The following is a 19395-nucleotide window of genomic DNA, read 5'->3' as shown; positions in this document are numbered from 1 at the left end:
GAGGGGGGCGGTGGGACGGCAATTTGAAGTCATTGACAACTCCTGAAGCAGCTCCGAATCAAAAGACTAAAATTCTTGACAAGAAATACAATTAGAGACAGACTCTCTGCACGTACACAGGGGAGAATCTGAGGTGGGTGTCACACCCTAGGACAGTCTCTGGCAGTGCTGGGGGGGCGGGCGCGGTGTTGGGCAGGTTACCACCTTAAACTCCCACCAGCCTTGGTGTGAACAGTGAAGTGAGTGTGGATCACATCCCCACCCCCTTCCCGCCTCTCCAGCCCAGCTCAAAGTCTCAACCAGCGTCCAATGTTTTGGAGTTTGCGTTCTGGAAATGACTGTCCGATTCCACGCTACAATCAGACCGTCCGATGGGTGAGGGTACACCTTCAGGGTGAAAGGAAGAATTTTGTATTTATGTAGTACCTTTCATGACCTTGGGGGTCTCCCAAAGCGTTTATAGCCAATGAGGTACGGACACTGTTGTTATACAGGAAATGTGGCAGCCATATTTGTGCACAGCAAGCTCCCGCATGCAGCACTGTGATGGTAATATGTTTGATAATGACCGTGTAAAATGTTCTTGTTTAGTGGCGTTAGTTGAGGAATAAACACGATCGTTGAGATTAACTCGCTTTCTCTTTGAAATAATAGCTGTGAAATCTTTTGCATCCACCTGGGACGGCAGTCAGTGCCTCAGTTTAACATCTCATCAAAAGATAGCACCTCTTACAATGCAGCACTCCCTCAGTCCTGCACTGGGAGTATCAGCCTAGATTAAATACTCAAGGCAGCCTTCTGCCTCACCAAGGGAATGCTACCCACTGAACCACAGCTAACATCACTTGCAGGATACTCTAATGTATCTCCAGGTGGCATGGGTTGCCTGTCCTGTTGGCACTGGGTTTATGATGCTTGGTAGCGGGGATGGGTACGGTTGAAAATGTTGAGCTTCTGACTGACTGCTTTTCCTGCTCCTTCCATCCCACCTCTAGGTGCCGGGAGCAGTGTTCACCACAAGTGCAACAGTGCCAAACACCGCATCATATCACCAAAGGTGGAGCCGCGCACCGGCACCTACAGCAGCCACCCAGAGGTCCAGAACAACGACGTCTCCGAGGGCAAGAATGACCACGGGCACGGCAAGGCCTCCAGCCGTGAGAAGCGGAATGGGAAGCTGGCCAAACCCGTCCTGCTGCACCAGAACAGCACCGAGGTCTCCTCCACCAACCAGGTGGAGGTGCCGGACACCACCCAGAACTCCCCCGTCTCCATCAGCAGCGGCCTAAACAGCGAGACCGACATGGCCGACAGCCCGGCCATTACCGGCGTCTCCAGCATGGCCGTGGCCTCCGTCATGTGCAGCCTCTCCCAGAATGCCACGGTCTTCATGTCGGAGGTCACCAACGAGGCGGTGTACACCATGTCTCCCAGCACCGGGCCTGGCCAGCACCTCATTGCCTCAGACACCGGGGCCCAAGGGCTGGTGTTGGCCGTCAACTCGGACGGGCACAAGTTCGCCTTTGCCTCGTCGGCAGCCACCGGCAACCCTGACGGCCTGTCCATAATGTCGGCGGGCGTGACGGAGGACCTGGTACTCTCCTCCACCCTGGAGAGCAGCGAGAAGATCCCAGAGGCCAGCATGAACTTTGACCCTGACTGCTTCCTCAACAACCCCAAGCAAGGCCAGACGTACGGGGGAGGGGCTCTGAAGAATGACAACAGCGGTGGCAACTCGCGGCATTCGCCGGGCAGTGAGGGCGGCTACTGCTTCAGTGGGCCCTTGGTGAAGGAGATTAAGACGGAGGATAATTCCTTCGAGCAGCAGATGTCCAAGGAAGGATTCCAAGCCAGTTCCACCCCGGCCTCGATCTCCTTGACCCCCGGCTCAGCTTTGTTGTCGAGTGGGGGCCTGAGCCCCAGCACCACACTGGAGCAAATGGACTTCAGCGCCATTGATTCCAGCAAGGACTTCTCTTCGGGTTACGCCCAGAATGTCCAGAGCCCCCACGTCCACCAGAACCCTTCACCCAGCTTCTTCCTGCAGGAGGCCAACAAGGCCCATCAGCTGGAGCCCAGCACACACAGCAACGGCCTGAGCGACGGCGGAGGCCCCTTTGGCAGCGGCCTGGGCCTGGCCAACGTCAAGACAGAGTCGCCCACTCAGGCTGCCTCCAGCTGCAATGGTCCCGTGCAGCAGGGCCGCATGGAGGCTACCCCCTCCCTGCAGCTGCTGCAGTTCCAGGCCAACTTCCAGCCCATCGCCGCTGAGGCGGAGGTCCCCATGGAAACGGCGGCCCAGTCGGAGGGAGGCGAGGGCCTCCTGAAGTCCGCCGAGCTGCCCGCCTGCAGCACCGAGCACTACATCCAGGCGGAGGCCGGGGGCAACGGGCTGCCAATCCTCCAGAGCAACATGGTGTCGGGGCTGTACCCGGTGGCCCACCACAGCCTGGGGCCCTCGGCCAACATGGAGCTGAACCTGGACCACTTCGACATCTCCTTCAGCAACCAGTTCTCCGACCTGATCAACGACTTCATCTCGGTGGAGGGTGGCGCCGGGACGCTGTACGGGCACCAGCTGGTGGCCAGTGACACGGGCGCCGGGGGCACCCTGCAGCAGTCAGAAGATGAGCGGGCCAGGGTGGCCACCTTCAGCCAGGCCGAGATCTGCATCCCTTGCTGCAGCCCCCAGCAACAGCAGCAACCGCAGCAACAACAGCAGCAGCAACAGGGCCTGCAGCTCAGCGCAGGGGACAACGGGGGCAACTCCATGGCCTACATGCACGTGTCTGAGGTGGTCTCAGCCCAAGGGGCACTGGGGTCCTTGCAACAGAGTGGACGCTTGTTCATGGTGACGGATTATTCTCCAGAGTGGTCTTACCCTGAGGTAAGGGTTGGTTTGCCTTTGAGGGCTACTAACCATAGAACCTGATAACACATATAGAGGCCCTTCAGCCCATCATGTGGGTGCCAGCTCTTTGAAAGAGCTCCAGAAATGCAGTAAAATCTCAGCAAGTCTGACAGCCTCCGTGGAGAGAGAATGGAACCAGTATTTTAAGTCTGGTCATCCAGATTCTGGCGAAGGGTCATCCAGACTCCAAACGTTGGCTCTATTCTCTCTCCACAGAAGCTGTCAGACCTGCTGAGATTTTCCAGCATTTCCTGTTTCAGATTCCGCAGTACTTTGCTTTTATCTTTGAAAGAACTATCCAATTGGTTCCACCGTTCCTCCACTGTCTCTTTTGAGCATTTATCCAATTAACTTCTGAGAATGACGATTGAACCTGTTTCCCCAGCCTTTCAGGCAGTCCATTCCAGATCCTAACACGCTGCATAAAACCATTTTCTCTATCTCCCACTGACGCTTTTCTCAGTGTGTTAAATCTGTGTCCTCTGGTTGCTGATCCTCCAGCTGCTGCCAATTACTGACTTACTCTTAACCCAAACCTTTGAGGATTTTCAACACCGTTTAAATCTCTCCTTCAGCTTCTCTGCTCTCCGGAGAACAACCACATCTTGTCCAGTCTCTCCACTGAAGACCCTCAGCCTTGACCCTATTCCCTTCAATCTCTGTACCCTCCCCCAGGGCTTGATACCTTTCCGATAGTGTGGGCGTCCAGACCTGAACACAATGGCCATCACCTTTGAATCAGTGAAGATTCCTCTCCCCTCCCTCCCTTCCACCCCCCTCCCTTCCACCCCCCCTCCCTTCCACCCCCCCTCCCTTCCACCCCCCCCTCCCTTCCACCTCCCTTCCACCCCCGTCCCTTCCACCCCCCCCCTCCCTTCCACCCCCCCCTCCCTTCCACCCCCCCTCCCTTCCACCCCCCCCCCCCCCCCCCACCCCCCGGCCAAAGATTCCTGCAACAGTTTTTGGAGATACCAAGGGAGGTGTTTTCCCATCCCGCCCGCCACGGGATTCGTAGTGAGTGGGGGACAGGGGGGGGAACGGGTGGGGGGATGGGGGCAGACCGCACAAAGGTCCATTGATCTTGGGCAGGATTTTCCGGCTTTGGGACGAGCGCAGCCGGAAAACACTGCCCCAAGTTTTTCAGTGGGTCTGTGTGGGTGAGATGGGTGAGTGTTTGTGTGGATGATGTGAGTGTGAGTGAGTTGAGTGTGTGTGTGTGGGTGAGGTGGGTGAGTGTGTGGGTGAGGTGGGTGTGTGTGAGGGAGTGTGTGTGTGTGGGTGGGTGAGGTGGGTGTGTGTGAGGGAGGTGTGTATGGGTGAGGTGGGTGAGTGGGTAAGTGGATGAGTGAGTCAGTTCAATGACGTTGGCTAATTTTGGAGTTAAACCGAGTATTAACCAGTGTAACGTTTGCAGGGTAAGTGTGCAGGTAACTCTGCATATCCGAGAGTTTCACAGAGAGTACTGGGCAGCAGAAATCAGCCTATCAGAAGATAAAACTTCCCAGGCAATCTCTGTGAATGTGTGTGCGTGTGTGTGCATGTGCGTGAATGAGTGTGTGTGTGTGTGCGTGTATGTATATGAGTGTGTGGGTGTGTGTGTGTGTATATGAGTGTGGTTGTGAGTGCGTATATATGAGTGTGGGTGTGAGTGTGTATATATGAGTGTGGGTGTGAGTGTGTATATATGAGTGTGGGTGTGCGTGTGAGTGTGGGTGTGCGTGTGTGGATGTGAGTGAATGAGTGTGTGTGTGTGTATATGAGTGTGAATGTGGGTGTGCGTGTGTGTGTGTGGGTGTGAGTGTGTGGGTGTGTGTGTGAGTGTGTGGGGGTGTGAGTGTGTGTGTGTGAGTGTGTGAGTGTGGGTGTGTGTGTGTGGGTGGGTGAGTGTGGGTGTGAGTGTGGGTGTGCGTGTGTGTGAGTGTGTGTGTGAGTGCATGTGTGAGTGCGTGTGTGTGAGTATGTGTGTGTGGGTGTGTGATAGTGGGTGTGTGAGTGTGTGTGTGTGTGAGTGTGGGAGTGTGTGAGTGTGTGAGTGTGTGTGTGAGTGTGTGAGTGTGTGTGGGAGTGTGTGAGTGTGTGTGTGAGTGTGTGAGTGTGTGTGTGAGTGTGTGTGTGTGTGTGGATGAGTGTGTGTGAGAGTGTGTGTGTGTGTGTGGGTGAGAGTGTGTGAGTGTGTGTGGGTGAGTGTGTGTGTGAGTGTGTGTGTGAGTGTGTGGGTGTGTGTGTGTGTGCATTTGTGTGTGTGTGGGTGAGTGAGTGTGTGTGTGAGAGTGTGGGTAAGTGTGTGTGTGAGTGTGTGAGTGTGTGAGTGTGTGAGTGTGAGTGTGTGAGTGTGAGTGTGTGTGGGTGTGTGTGTGAGAGTGTGTGTGAGAGTGTGGGTGAGTGTGTGAGTGTGGGTGTGTGTATTTGTGTGTGTGGATTTTCACAGGAGCCTGAAATACATTTCCCACCTGATGTTCAATCTCAAACGATCCGGATGCCAGCAGAGTTGGGACTCCGTGTTTGAGAATGTGTTGGGAGCAGCTCCTTGCTGTTATTCTCTTTATGTGGAGATGCCGGCGTTGGACTGGGGTAAACACAGTAAGAAGTTTAACAACACCAGGTTAAAGTCCAACAGGTTTATTTGGTAGCAAAAGCCACACAAGCTTTCGAGGCTCTGAGCCCCTTCTTCAGGTGAGTGGGAATTCTGTTCACAAACAGAACTTCTAAGACACAGACTCAATTTACATGAATAATGGTTGGAATGCGAATACTTACAACTAATCCAGTCTTTAAGAAACAAAACAATGGGAGTGAGGAGAGCATCAAGACAGGCTAAAAAGATGTGTATTGTCTCCAGACAAGACAGCCAGTGAAACTCTGCAGGTCCACGCAACTGTGGGAGTTACAAATAGTGTGACATAAATTCTGATTCTAGGATCGCATGATAAAGACTCAGGAGGAAAAAAGCAGAAATATTTATGTGAAATAGTGTGACATAAACCCAATATCCCGGTTGAGGCCGTCCTTGTGTGTGCGGAACCTGGCTATCAGTTTCTGCTCCGCGACTCTGCGCTGTCGTGTGTCGCGAAGGCCGCCTTGGAGAACGCTTACCCGAATATCAGAGGCCGAATGCATGTGTCTTATAAGTTCTGTTTGTGAACAGAATTCCCACTCACCTGAAGAAGGGGCTCAGAGCCTCGAAAGCTTGTGTGGCTTTTGCTACCAAATAAACCTGTTGGACTTTAACCTGGTGTTGTTAAACTTCTTACTGTTATTCTCTTTGCCACTGGAGGGAGCTCAGGTTTTGTAAATTCATTGGTTCACAGTTCAGTCTGAGTCCGATTCAGGATCTGTTCTTACACCCCGACAAATGGCACTATTCACCCACGTACGTGGCATTGCGTGAGGCTGGTCACCTGGGAGGTACACACTTGCTGCTCTTTTCACCCCCACCATGGCAAACACCCTGGGCGGGGGGGGCAATTCTCCCCAAAAAAGTTTCAGTGTTGAATTCACATGAAAGCTGCAGTGAATCATGCTGGTTTTTTTCAGCAGGAATTCAGAGAAGAATCTCCCACACTCTGTGCACAGCAGTGCACCAGCAAAAATCACACGAAGTTCCCAGCATAGCGCTGAGCTGGACACTGCGCGTGTGCTGATCTGTTCAGTGCCAAGATCGACGCATGCACGGTGGCCCCTGCCTCCCGATCGCTGGCCAACCCTGCAACCCCCGCAACGCCGGCCCTCCGACCCTCCCGACGACCTGATCGTTGGTCCCCCAAGCATGCCCGGGCCCAGCCCTGAGACCGTCTCCCCCCCCTACCCCCAGCCCGCCTCGATCACTGCCCACACCCCCACCACCACCACCGATCTCCAGGTCAACACCCACACCCCCAGCAGGCCGAACACCCCCTCCACCCCGATGGCGGGCACCGATCACTGGCCTCCCTCCCTCTGTCGCCATCCCAAAGTGCAGAGTGGCAGCGGGACCCCCACCCCCCAAACCCAAACCGATCACTCCCCATCAGGCCCTGCCCCCCTAAGGCCCCATCCCCTTGGCACTGCTCCCCATTAGGCCCCACCCCCTTGGCACTGCTCCATGACCAATGGGCAGTGCCAAGGTGCCCCCTGGGCATTGACACTTTGCCCATTGGGCGGTGCCAGGATGCCCAGACAGGCAGCTTTACCGGGTAACTGCTCTGCCGAAACAAGGAAGTTGCTGGATTAGGCCCCAGTTAGGGGACCCACCCCAGATTCAAGTCCTGACCTTACCTCCCTGGTTTCTGGAGCCACATTTATTTTTGGAAGTTACTGTTGAGTTTGCTTCCAGCACCCCCTCAGGTACAATCATCCCACATCATAACCACTCGCTGCGTTAAAAAAAAGTCTCATGTCCCTTTTGTCAATGCATTAAAATACATTTGTTACAGGGCTGGATGGGGTGTGCATGACACTGGGGAGTCAGTAATTGTAGGCCATTCTTCATCGCTCTGAAGGCACTGAAAGCCAGCTGCATTGTGTGGAACTGGAATCACGATTGAATGTGGCAGATTTCCTTCCCCGAAGGACACTTGTGAACTCATTTGGGGTTCTTTTTGCGAATCCTGCAACTTCTGTGGTAATTTCTCTGGTGCTGGTCCACAAACAATCAGGCTTTGTACCCTCACAGCCTTTCTCAGCCCCTCCTGGTACGGTTAGGAAGTAAAATGCAATGGGGAGAGATGGAGGGCAGAAAAATGACCCAATACCAAGAGAGTTAATGAGTTGGATGACATAAAAACTCCGCCATTGAAAACTTGATGATATCAGGCGGCACGATGGCCCAGTGGTTAGCACTGCTGTGTCACAGTGCCAGGGACCCAGGCTCGATTCCAGCCTCGGGTCTCTGTCTGTCTGGAGTTTGCACATTCTCCCCGTGTCTGCGTGGGTTTCCTTCGGGTGCTCCGGTTTCCTCCCACACTCTAAGGATTTGTGGGTTAGTTTGATTGGCCATGCTCAATTGCCCCTTAGTGTCAGGGGGATTAGCAGGGTGAATAAAGGGGCTTACAGGAATAGGGCCTGGGTGGGATTGTGGTTGGTGCAGACTCGATGGGACGAACGGTCTCCTTTTGCACTGTAGGGATTCTATGATTCTATAAAATCATTCGCAATGAGGCGGCAGAAATGAAGTAAAGGAACATGCAAATAGTAAAGGGGATGAGGAAGGTTCTGACACAAACAAGGTGGGTTAGAAAATGAGAGAGATTTGAAAAAGAAAATGTAAACTGCAAATTTGTGAGAGCTAAAGTGAACTTATAACCTCTGGTTAAAAACAAGAGCTCACCGACCCTTTAACTTTGGGTCCAGCATTTCCTGTTTATTTTATCCCTGAAGTCAATGCTTTATTCTAACTTTGCTCCCTTCAGATATTAGTGGGCAACACCAGTGGGTAACACGCTGGGCCATCCTGTATGAGGAATATATTGTTTAAATGCCCCTGAACTAGAGGAGGGGGAAGCATTGGCTTAATCTCTGATCGGTGCCACATGCAGGGATGTATGTGTGTGTTTGAGTATAAGTGCTTGTACATGCACTGACTATATATGTGTGTGTGTGTGGTGTGTTCGTGTGCATGCGTGGTGTGTATGTGCGTGTATGGTGGGTATAAGTGTGTGTGTGTGTGTGCGCATGTGTGTGTTTGGTGTGTGCGCGCGTGCCTCTGTGTGGTGTGTGTGTGTACACGTGATGGGAGTGTGTGCATGGTGGGTGGGTGTGCGTATGCCTGTGTGTGTGTGTGTACATGTGCAATGGGTGTGTGTGAGAGCGTGCGCGCGTGTGACGGGAGTGTGTGTGCACGTGCATGGTGGGTGTGTATGCGCATGCCTTCATGTGGTGTGGGTGTGTGCATGCACGTGCATGATGGGAGTGTGTGCGCACGCGCGTGGTGGGTGTGTGTACGTGTGCCTGGGTGTGGTATGCATATGTGTGTGTGTGCACTTGTGATGGATGTGTGTATGTGTGCGCGCGCATGCATGATGGAAGTGTGTAGGTGTGTTTGCGTGTGGTGGGGGCGTGTGTGTGTGCGCGCGTGGTGTGTGTGCCCCTTCTATGTCCCCAGGAACGGGCAAATCTGCTCCCACATGTCTTGCTGCACTCTCACAAATACAACACTCCACATACAATTGGAATTGAGCTTGCCGTGATGCCACTGTTGTCAAATAGCCTGTGAGCAGTGCCAAATTGAGCAAGGCACCATAGGGCTGTCAGCATCACCACTCAGGAGAGGAAGCAAGAAAATAAGGGCCTGGAAGTCCACTTGGGAGGCGAGAGCTGTTGTACTTGTGCTGGAAGCTGAGCCACTAACTGGGATCTCGTTGTTATGTTGCAGGGAGGAGTGAAGGTGCTGATCACAGGACCATGGCAGGAAGCCAGCAATAATTACAGTTGCTTGTTTGACCAGATTTCAGTGCCTGCATCTCTTATTCAGCCCGGTGTTCTTCGATGTTACTGCCCAGGTTAGAGACAATCTTTTATTCACTGATAGATACTCTTCTTTGCAAGACCCTTCGTGTCCCACGCCAGCGGTGGCTCCAAGTAGGCAGACTGGTGCCAGAGATCAGGTTGTGCCTGGCACTGGTGATGTGGTCAATGGGATTGACCCATTTTCTCCTTTTGTCCCTCCCCTCGGCCTCTCCCATTGTCCATGTTTGGGATTCAAAGCTTTCTGATGTTGGGGAGAATACATCCTTTGCCCTATCACTTGGCACCCCTCTTTAGATTAAGACCCATTCTACTCAAAGGCATGGGTTGAAATTTTCCGGTCTTTCCCGCCAGCAGGATTTTCTGGTGCCGCCAACGGTGATCCCTCGCCATGGGTTCCACGGCAGCAGAGTGCGCGAACAATGGGAAAACCCATTGACAGCGGCGGGACTGGAAGATCCCACCACTGGCCAAGGGCGGACTGCCTCTGTCACTGCCAAAAAACGTCACAGGGGGAGTGCAAATTCCCGCCCCTGGTTAAATTAGCCAGCCTGTCACAGTTCCTCCTACAGTCAAACAGCCTAGATGATTAAAAACAAACTTGCATTTCCATTGCACCTTTCACACCCTCAGGCATCCCAAAGCAGGTTGCAGCCAATGAAGCACTCTTGGAGTGTAGGCGTTGTGGTGATTTGGAAATGCAGCAGCCGATTTGTGCACAACTAGCAACAGTATTGGGGGCTGTTTTCGTGAGGTAAGATCAGGGATAAATAATTTCCAGGGCACCAGACAGAACAGCCTTGCTGCTCTTCAAAATAGGGGCCTCCTGCCTCCAAGAGACCGGACAGGGCCTTGGGTTAACATCTAATTCGAAAAGATAGCACCGCTGACAATGCAGCACTCCCTCAGTACTGCACGGGAATATCAGCCTAGATTTTTGTGCTCCGGTCTCTGAAGTGGACCTTGAACCCGCGACGTCCTGACTCAGAGACTAAAGAACAATTTGAGCCACAGCTGACACTTTGGTTCAGACTTTTTTTTCTGTGAGGAGGTTTTGACCTCCACTTGGAAATTCCCCACCGCAGGGAATCAGGAGCTCACCAGGTGCAGAAATATTCAAATTCCTTCGCGCTGCTTTGTGGCCCCTGGAACAATGCATTGGTTGGAATTGCGATCCTTGATTTTTTATTAAAAATTGTTTAGCCAGTAGCGTCTGCAGATTCAGAAAATAGAAATGGCAGCACCATCCATTTAATGGAGCAACTGCAACAACTAACTGTGTCCATTCTTCCCATCCAGCCCACGATACTGGCCTTGTGACACTGCAGGTGGCCTTCAACAGTCAAATCATCTCCAACTCCGTCGTTTTTGAGTACAAAGCCCGAGCCTTGCCAACTCTTCCCACGTCCCAGCATGACTGGCTGTCATTGGATGGTGAGTAGCTCCAATCATGTCTGGTATATTGTTCACCTTTGAGGGGTGCCGGTTCTTCAGGGAGTTCGTGCGATGTGTTCCATTTTTGATTTGATTTATTATTGTCACATGTATTAACATACAGTGAAAAGTATTGTTTCTTGCGCACTGTACAGACAAAACATACCGTTCATAGAGAAGGAAACGAGAGAGTGCAGAATGTAGTGTTACAGACATAGCTAGGGTGTAGAGAAAGATGAACTTAATGCAAGGTAAGTCCATTCAAAAGTCTTGACAGCAGCAGGGAAGAAGCTGTTCTTGAGTCGGTTGGTACGTGACCTCAGACTTTTGTATCTTTTTCTCGACGGAAGAAGGTGGAAGAGAGAATGTCCGGGGTGCGTGGGGTCCTTGATTATGCTTGCTGCTTTGCCGAGGCAGCGGGAAGTGTAGACAGAGTCAATGGGTGGGAGGTGGTTTGCGTGATGGACTGGGCTACGTTCATGACCTTTTGTAGTTCCTTGTGGTCTTGGGCAGAGCAGGAGCCATACCAAGCTGTGATACAACCAGAAAGAATGCTTTCTATGGTGCATCTATAGAAGTTGGTGAGAGTTGTCGCTGACATGCCAAATTTCCTTAGTCTTCTGAGAAAGTAGAGGCGTTGGTGGGGCTTTCTTAACTATAGTGTCGGCATGGGGAGACCAGGACAGGTTGTTGGTTTATGGGATGCACTGCAGTCACTCAGCAAAGCTTCATTGGCAGCACCTCCCGCAGCCGGGACCTCCGACGGGTAAAAGGATAAGGTCAGCAAGCACACGGCAATCCATCGTCTCCATGTCACCCCTGACAGGAGGCTGCTGCGTGCTATAACTGGGTGATTTGCGACTGCAGGAAAACTCCAGAGTTATTACAAGGTGCTTCTTTGTTGCCTACAGCTTTCCAAGAAAACTGGAATGATAGAGGAGTTGAAAGAATTAAATTTCAAGGACAAGGGTGGCACGGTGGCACAGTGGTTAGCGCTGCTGCCTCACAGCGCCAGGGACCCGGCTTGGGTCACTGTCTGTGCGGAGTTTGCACGTTCGCCCTATGTCTGCGTGGGTTTCCTCCGGTTTCCTCCCACAGTCCAAACATGTGCGAGTTAGCTTGATTGGCCATGCTAAATTGGCTCCTACGTGTCAGGGGGATTAGCAGGGTAAATATGTGGGGTTACGGGGATAGGGCCTGGTAGGATTGTTGCCGGTGCAGGCTTGATGGGCCGAATGGCCTCCTTCTGCACTGTAAGGATTCTATGATTCTAAGATACATACACGAGGTGTGGGACTTTCCAGCCGTGCTCGCCCCAAGACTGGAAAATCCCACCCAAGGTCAGCGGACCTTTGCATGGTCACTCCCCCCGCTCTCCCCCCACCCGCCCGCTACGATTCCCGTGGTGAGTGGGACGGGAAACTTCCACCCTAGTGGTTGAATTTTCCAGCCCTTCCCATTGGCGGGATCTTTCGGTCCTGCTGATGGCAAACCTCCCCCCCCCGCCCCCAGCTGGCGAACAATGCAGAAGGCCGTAGAAGCAGGATCCCACTGCCAGTCAGTGACGAGCTGCCTCCACCAGTGGAAAGCATGCCGTGGGGTGTGGGAGAGGGGCTCCTCCCCGAGGTTTGCGTTCCCTCGAACTTAGAAGAGGAAGGGTGATTGAATTGAGATGTCTAAGGTGACTGAAGATCTGATAAAGGGGATCGGGAGAAATAATTTCCTCTGGGAAGGGAGAAGAAAAAGGCGACATTGCCTTAAAATTCGAGCTATGTCATTCAGGGGTAACGTCAAGAAGCACTTCATCATACAAGGGGGTCACAGAATCCTGAAATTCTCCCCCATGAGAAGTTGTTAAGATTGGGGGGTCCAATACAAATTTCAAATGGAGATTAATGCAATGTCGTTCGGCAAAGGATATCAAGGGTTCCAGAACCAAGGCATGGAATTAAGATACAGATCATCTAATTGAACAGTGGGACAGGTTTGAAGGTCTGAGTGGTTTCCTCTTGCTCCTCTGCTCCTAACGGTTAATTGGGGGGCTGGAGGGGTTGGTGGGGGGGAGGGGGCAGCCTGAAAGTGGTTTGAGCTTCATAATTATCAACTTGGCTGCTGCCGCAAGCTGAGCATCACCCAAGCCAAAAGTCTCCCTTGCAATTCTTTCCATTTGGAGCACTTTAGGACAGGTTGAAAGATGTGAAAAGGTGCAAAATGAGTGTGTCCCTGAATGAATGTTGCTGTTGTCCCACATAAAAGTCGAAGCAGAGGTACCCTATCCGTTGGGAACGAGCAGTGCGCCCACTGATTCTACTCCGAGACAACATTGAATGCTCACTAACGTAGAGAACTGAACTCCCTCCAAGCACACAGCTAATAAATGTCTTTTGACGTCAAATCAATCCCAAAGGCCTGCCACTAGGCCTGTTGCCAGCAGTAACCATCTGAAGAACCACTCCATCTTCCTGTGGTTCATAATCATTCTGTGATTAGTACTTCTACCTGATGCACTTGAGACACGGCGGAGTGTTTCAGTGACGTAAACAGGGGTGACAGTTTGTGGATTAGCTGACAATAGCTCAATTCTACTTTCCTCTTGGGCTTGTCACGTTAGATAAAAGAGTGGAGACGTGACAAATTCCACAGCAGGGATTTCTTGCCCCAATTTCCTAGCCTACTCTCCCGACAATTTTGACTCTTGCTGGTGAACAGCCTCAAAAACAGTCAATCCCCGTGCGGGAGTCGAAGACTGTGAGTGTTGCCAAGTTGTCCCAGTGTGTCGAGGCATCAGAGCTGAGATCCTGTCCACACTGAGTTCGCTGGGCGCAGCGGAGGCAGCAGTCGAGATGCTACCAGGAAGCATGTCAAAGCCTTGGAGAGTGCCCAGAGGAGCTTTTATCAGGATGACACTGAGGATAAAGACATTCAGCTGCACAAAGAGATTGGTATCATTCTCCTCAGAGCAAAGAAGATGAACTGGAGGCTGAAGAGAGTTTCCAAAATCATGAGGGGTTTTGATAGAGCAGGGAAGAAGAAACTGTTTCTTCTGACAAATAGCAAGCAGTCATAGACTTATAATAATTGGCAACAAAAAAAGGGGAAATGAAGAGGAATGTCTTCACTCACGGGGTTGTTAAGATCAGAACACACTAGCCACCTGGAAGGATGGCGGAATCGGATCAAATAATACATTTCAAAAAGCAATTTGACATGGACTTGAAGAGGACTCATTTAGAGGTTTGAAGGGAAAAGCTGGGTCTGAGACTAAACTGGTCATCTCTTCCAAAGAGCCCGCACAGTCACAACGGGATAACTGCTACAAGACTCACTCAATTGTCTCACTACCCTTCAGCTAAGGAAGTGAAAAGCACACTTTTATCTGCCACTGGTCAATCTCTGTCTCCCCTACGGTCTTGATTTGATTTGATTTATTATTGTCACATGTATTAGTACGCAGTGAAAAGTATTGTTTCTTGCGCGCTGTACAGACGAAGCATACCGTTCATAGAGAAGGAAAGGAGAGAGTGCAGAATAAAAGCAAATTACTGCGGATGCTGGAATCTGAAACCAAAAGAGAAAATGCAGGAAAGACTCAGCAGGTCTGGCAGCTGAAGTTTCGAGTCCAGATGACCCTTCGTCAAAGCTAAAAGGCATAGGATGTGGGAGATATTTATACTGCAGGGTGAGGGAATGAAAGATGAGTCATAGCCATAAAAACAAGAGGAAAGGCTGCTAATGGCAGTCCATAATGTAGAATGTAGTGTTACAGGAAAGCATTGTTGGAGAGTTTATAAGAGTTAGAGTTTTTAAAGCATAGTATGAGAGTAAAAGATAGAATTAGAGATCAGCTTGCAAGAAGCTGCCACACTCCAGCGCCAGCTTGAAATCATGTTTGCCATTTAGAGTTGAAACCCCGCCAGGTTTTCCCTGGATTCTGCAGGAATTGAAGATGAATCCCCAGGATGCTGCTGTGAGCAATTCAATGGAGAATAATCACAAGGGCATTAAACCATAATTGAGTGTATTTTACATTTTCCTTGATCACTTTCACTAATGAGTTGTAAAAATATTGGAGGCTGTGGGAAAGAAAAATCAGTTTGACTGATATCCAAGAATCATCCAACGGGTAGCGATGAATCTATTTGTTCTCCTTTGGCCAAGGGAAGGGAGGCACAATGAGAATGGATGCGTTGGTTGGTCAACAGCTGGCATGTCGGTCTGGGTACCACCAGGATAGATATATTGGCCAGCCAATGGTGGGAGTGTGGGCCAGGGCAGGAATGTCACTTGCAGTAATAATCACTGAATTATGATGAGGTGCAGCAACGCTGGCTGACTTTTCCCTTCCCCTCGCCAAGGACTCTTCTGAGGCTCATTAAAGCATCATCTACTGCCATCTTAGGTGAGATCTAACATAGAGCAGACTAGAGATTAAAGTTCATTTATTAGTGTCACAAGTAGGCTTACATTAACACTGCAATGAAGTCACCACACTCTGGCACCTGTTCGGGTGCACTGAGGAAGAGTTTCACTCAGGGGCTGGCCAATCCACTTAACCTGCACATATTTGGAGTGTGGGAGGAAACCAGAGCACCTTGAGGAAAGCCAAGCAGACACGGTGAGAACGTGCAAACTCCACACAGACAGTGACCCAAGCCGGGAATCGAACTCGGGTCCCTGGCGCTGTGAGGCAGCAGTGCTAACCACTGTGTCACTGTGCCATCCTAAGCCAAGTTTTGAAAGAACGTCTCTGTTTGGATCTTGAGTTTTCATGTTTCTGACTCACAGACAGTGACTGGCATTTTGTTGAACCGCCGCAGCCTGAAATTGCTCCGAGAATGCTGTTAGGCAACGAGTTCCAAGGTCCAAGTGAAGAAGTAGGGTCAATAACAGATTTCCAAGTCAGAATGGGTGTGTGATTTGGAGGAGAACCTGGGAGCTGGTGGTGTTCCCAGTCGCTGCTGGCCTTGTTCCTGTAGGTGGTGGAGGTCACAGGTTTGGGAGATGCTAATTGAAGGAGCCTTGGTGAGTTGCTGCAATGCATCTTGTAGATGTCGCACTCTGCTGCTACAGTACACCGGTGAGGGAGGGTGCGACTATTTAAGATGGCGGATGATGTGCTGGTTTTAACTCAATGAGGATAATAAAGTGCAGCTGTGACATTTTGGGTGGGATTTTCCGTCTGCACTAGGCCCAAGGTCAGAAAATCTCACCTGAGGGCAATGGACCTTTGCATGGTCCGTGTCCCGCCCTCTATGATTCCCATGGAGGGTGGGATGGCAAAGTTCCACCCTTTGACTCTGAAAATAGTACAGCGGCCTCTAAATATCTGTGAGAAAACATCTCATCTTGTAATGTTCCATAGTGTTTACTTTTCAAAACTTGTTGCTGTTTCAAGGGAATCTAATTATGTTCGGATTATGATTGTAAAGTTAAAGTGGGCAGATGGGTAGAGGCCTATTTGTTTAGTCAACTAGGGGCCTGATTTGTTCAGGACAAATACACCGCCTTTCCTAGAAGTTTCGAGTGTGAGTTTGAGGACATAGATTGAGCACAGGACGAGATTCAGTTGTGATAAGCCGCACTGTCCAACACCCCACTTGCACTCACCAGCCTGGATTTTCTGATCGGCATTATTGGTGATAAGCACAACCTTCTCCATAGAGTCAGAGAGCCATACAGCGCAGAGGGCAGCACGGTAGCACAGTGGTTAGCACTGCTGCTTCACAGCTCCAGGGATCTGGGTTCGATTCCCAGCTTGGGTCGCTGTCTGTGTGGAGTTTGCACATTCTCCCCGTGTCTGCGTGGGTTTCCTCCGGGTGCTCAGTTCTGGTCGCCTCACTATTGGAAGGATGTGGAAAAGATTGAAAGGGTGCAGAGGAGATTTACAAGGATGTTTGCCTGGATTGAGTGGCATGCGTTATGAGGATAGGCTGAGGGAGCTCGGTCTTTTCTCCTTGGAGAGACGAAGGATGAGAGGAGACCTAATAGAGGTGTATAAGATGTTGAGAGGCATAGATCGGATGGACTCTCAGAGGCTTTTTCCCAGGGTGGAAATGTCTGCTATGAGAGGACACAGGTTTAGGGTGCTGGGGGGTAGATACAGGGGAGATGTTAGGGGTAAGTTTTTCACACAGAGGGTGGTGGACGAGTGGGATCGGCTGCCGTCTGTGGTGGTGGAGGTGAACTCAATAGGGTCTTTTAAGAGACTCCTGGATGAGTACATGGAGCGTAATAGGATGGAGGGTTATAGGTAGGTCTAGAAGGTAGGGATGTGTTCGGCACAACTTGTGGGCCGAAGGGCCTGTTTGTGCTGTAGTTTTTCTATGTTCCTCTCTGCTCCGGTTTCTTCCCACAGTCCAAAGATGTGCGGGTTAGGTTGATTGGCCATGCTAAAATTGCCGCTTAGTGTCCTGAGATGCGTAGGTTAGAGGGATTAGCAGGTGAAATATGTAGGGATATGGGGGTAGGGCCTGGGTTGTATTGTGGTCGGTGCAGACTCGATGGGCCGAATGGCCTCTTTCTGTACTGTAGGGTTTCTATGATTTCTATGAAAAGGCTCTTCGAGTCTGCACCAACAATAAATGAAAGAAAATAAAGCCAGGGTTATGTTTATAACAGAATACATGTCATCAGGAAGTTTAAAACAGTTTTTGAAGAAAGCTGAGAAGAACCACAAAATTATGAATGAAGAGGCTTGGAAGAGATGGTGCACCCAGATTTTGACTGCCTTGAGCTACCTCCAGTCCTGTGATCCTCACATCAGCCATGACAATCTGACTTATGACACCATATTCATCCAGTACAATGGTCTTATAAAATTGGGTCTGTCGCATCTGATACAATTAAGAGCCATGTGAAACATGTCGAGAGGAACAGAAGAACCTGCACTCTTTTGCCCCAGAATAGGGAGTTGTAACAATGTAAAGGCGCGCCAATCCCAATTTCCAGCACGTGTCCCATATCCTTGAATGTTCGGATGTTTCAAGTGCTCATCCAAATACTTTTAAAGGTTGTAAGGTTTCCAGCCTCCACGACCTTCCCAGGCAGCGCATTCCAGATTCCCTCTGAATCACCTGCCCCCTACCCTAAAACTATGACCCCTCGTGATTGACCCCTCAACCCAGGGGAACAGCTGCTTCCTGTTCACCCTGTCCATACCCCTCATAATCTTACACACCTCAATCGTGTCCGATGTACTGTTTCTGTGCTTTGAGACAAGGGCCAGACTTCTCCAGCCGTTCACATCCTGCCGCCATCCGGCAGCAAGAACGGAGAATTTGGCGCTCAGCCAAATCTCCGTCCACTGCAGCGGGATGGGAGAATCCCGGCTGTGGCCGAGGTCGGAGAATCCGGCCCAACGCCTGTTATATTAGACAGGGGAATAATTTCAAGAAGCTCCCCTCTGGTTGCACTCCAAACAGTGGAGATGCCACAAGTTGGTAGATCTTAACTGAGGTAGCAGTAAGTCCAGTGTGCACACTAAATCCAGTGCAACTGTGGCGTACGTCTGCCAGAGAGTGTCTAAGGATAGTTTTGAAACTTATTGTGACAATGTCACTTGATTGAGAGAGTCATAGAATGGGTGTCAGCAATAGCTCAGCCAGTAGCATTCTCACTGCTCAGCTCGAAGATCCAACTCCAGAGTGTAGTACCTGGAGAGTGCTGCACTGTCAGAGATGCTGTCTGGGGTTCTCTCAAAAAGAACTAAGTGCCCAACGGGTGGGAAAACAGGAATTTTCCCCTACCATTTTTTGGGCGTATTTAGTTTCATGAATCTCCGGCCCTCTGTGTATCACAGAGAGATTCACACCAGAAAGTGTTGGGTGGGGCCTATTCCTGCCCCAGAGGCCGGCAGCATAGTGCTGAGTGGGCCACTGTGTACGTGCCGATCTGTCAGTGAAGAGAGCAGCGCATGCGCACTATCTCCCCCCCCCCCCCCCCCCCCCCCACCAACCGCCACTCCGATCGCCGAACTTCCCGACCCCACTCAGGCCAGCCCTGATTTTCCCACCCCATGGCCAATCCCAAACCTCCGCCGCCCCCCCCCCCCCGCAGCCCCGATCGCCCTCATCCCTCTCTCCCCCACCGATCCCATTGCAGGATGTGTAGTGGTTCCCCCACCCAACCACTGATCAGCCCCCCAGTAGCCCCGCATCCCAGTAGGCTCTGCCCCCCCCCCCCCCCCCCGGCTCTGCCCAGTGTTGATTGGCAGTGCCAGGCTGGCACTACACAAGGGGTACCCCCCCTCCTCCCAATAGGGAGGGCTCAATGGCCTCTGTCCCTACTAGTGGGGTGACTCTTCAGTTATAGGCAATAAAATGAAACAAAACTGAGTCCAACAGATAAATCAAAGGAAAAGGTTTAATAAAGAAACGTCATTACTCCAACACTTGAGGCCTCACCCTGCGTCACTCCAAGCTGTCCAGCAATTCTCAACAGGTTCTTATTTATACTGAGTCAGCTGATCATCCCCTCATTTTGTCATTGGTTACATAGTTTACTGGGTCAGCTGACCCTTCCATTGGTCACACTGCAACAGATCCAATGTTATCGTTGGTTACATTCGAACATGGCGCTGTGAGGAAGCAGTGCTAACCACTGTGCCACCC

General features: G+C 51.2%; 1 protein-coding gene across 1 annotated transcript in view; it reads left to right on the top strand.

Moving 5' to 3' along the window:
- LOC144509869 (calmodulin-binding transcription activator 1-like) overlaps positions 1-19395 on the top strand; it is a 1175789-nt gene that overhangs the window by 1030286 nt on the left and 126108 nt on the right. Inside the window, exons 8-10 of the mRNA XM_078238794.1 lie at positions 996-2887; positions 9261-9387; positions 10652-10786. Coding sequence (XP_078094920.1) covers positions 996-2887; positions 9261-9387; positions 10652-10786 — 2154 coding nt within the window. The remainder of the gene's footprint in view (positions 1-995; positions 2888-9260; positions 9388-10651; positions 10787-19395) is intronic.

Source organism: Mustelus asterias, chromosome 22 (assembly GCF_964213995.1).
Source record: "Mustelus asterias chromosome 22, sMusAst1.hap1.1, whole genome shotgun sequence".
In the NCBI taxonomy this organism is placed as follows: Eukaryota; Metazoa; Chordata; class Chondrichthyes; order Carcharhiniformes; family Triakidae; genus Mustelus; species Mustelus asterias.
This window is presented reverse-complemented; position numbering and strand designations above follow the sequence as displayed.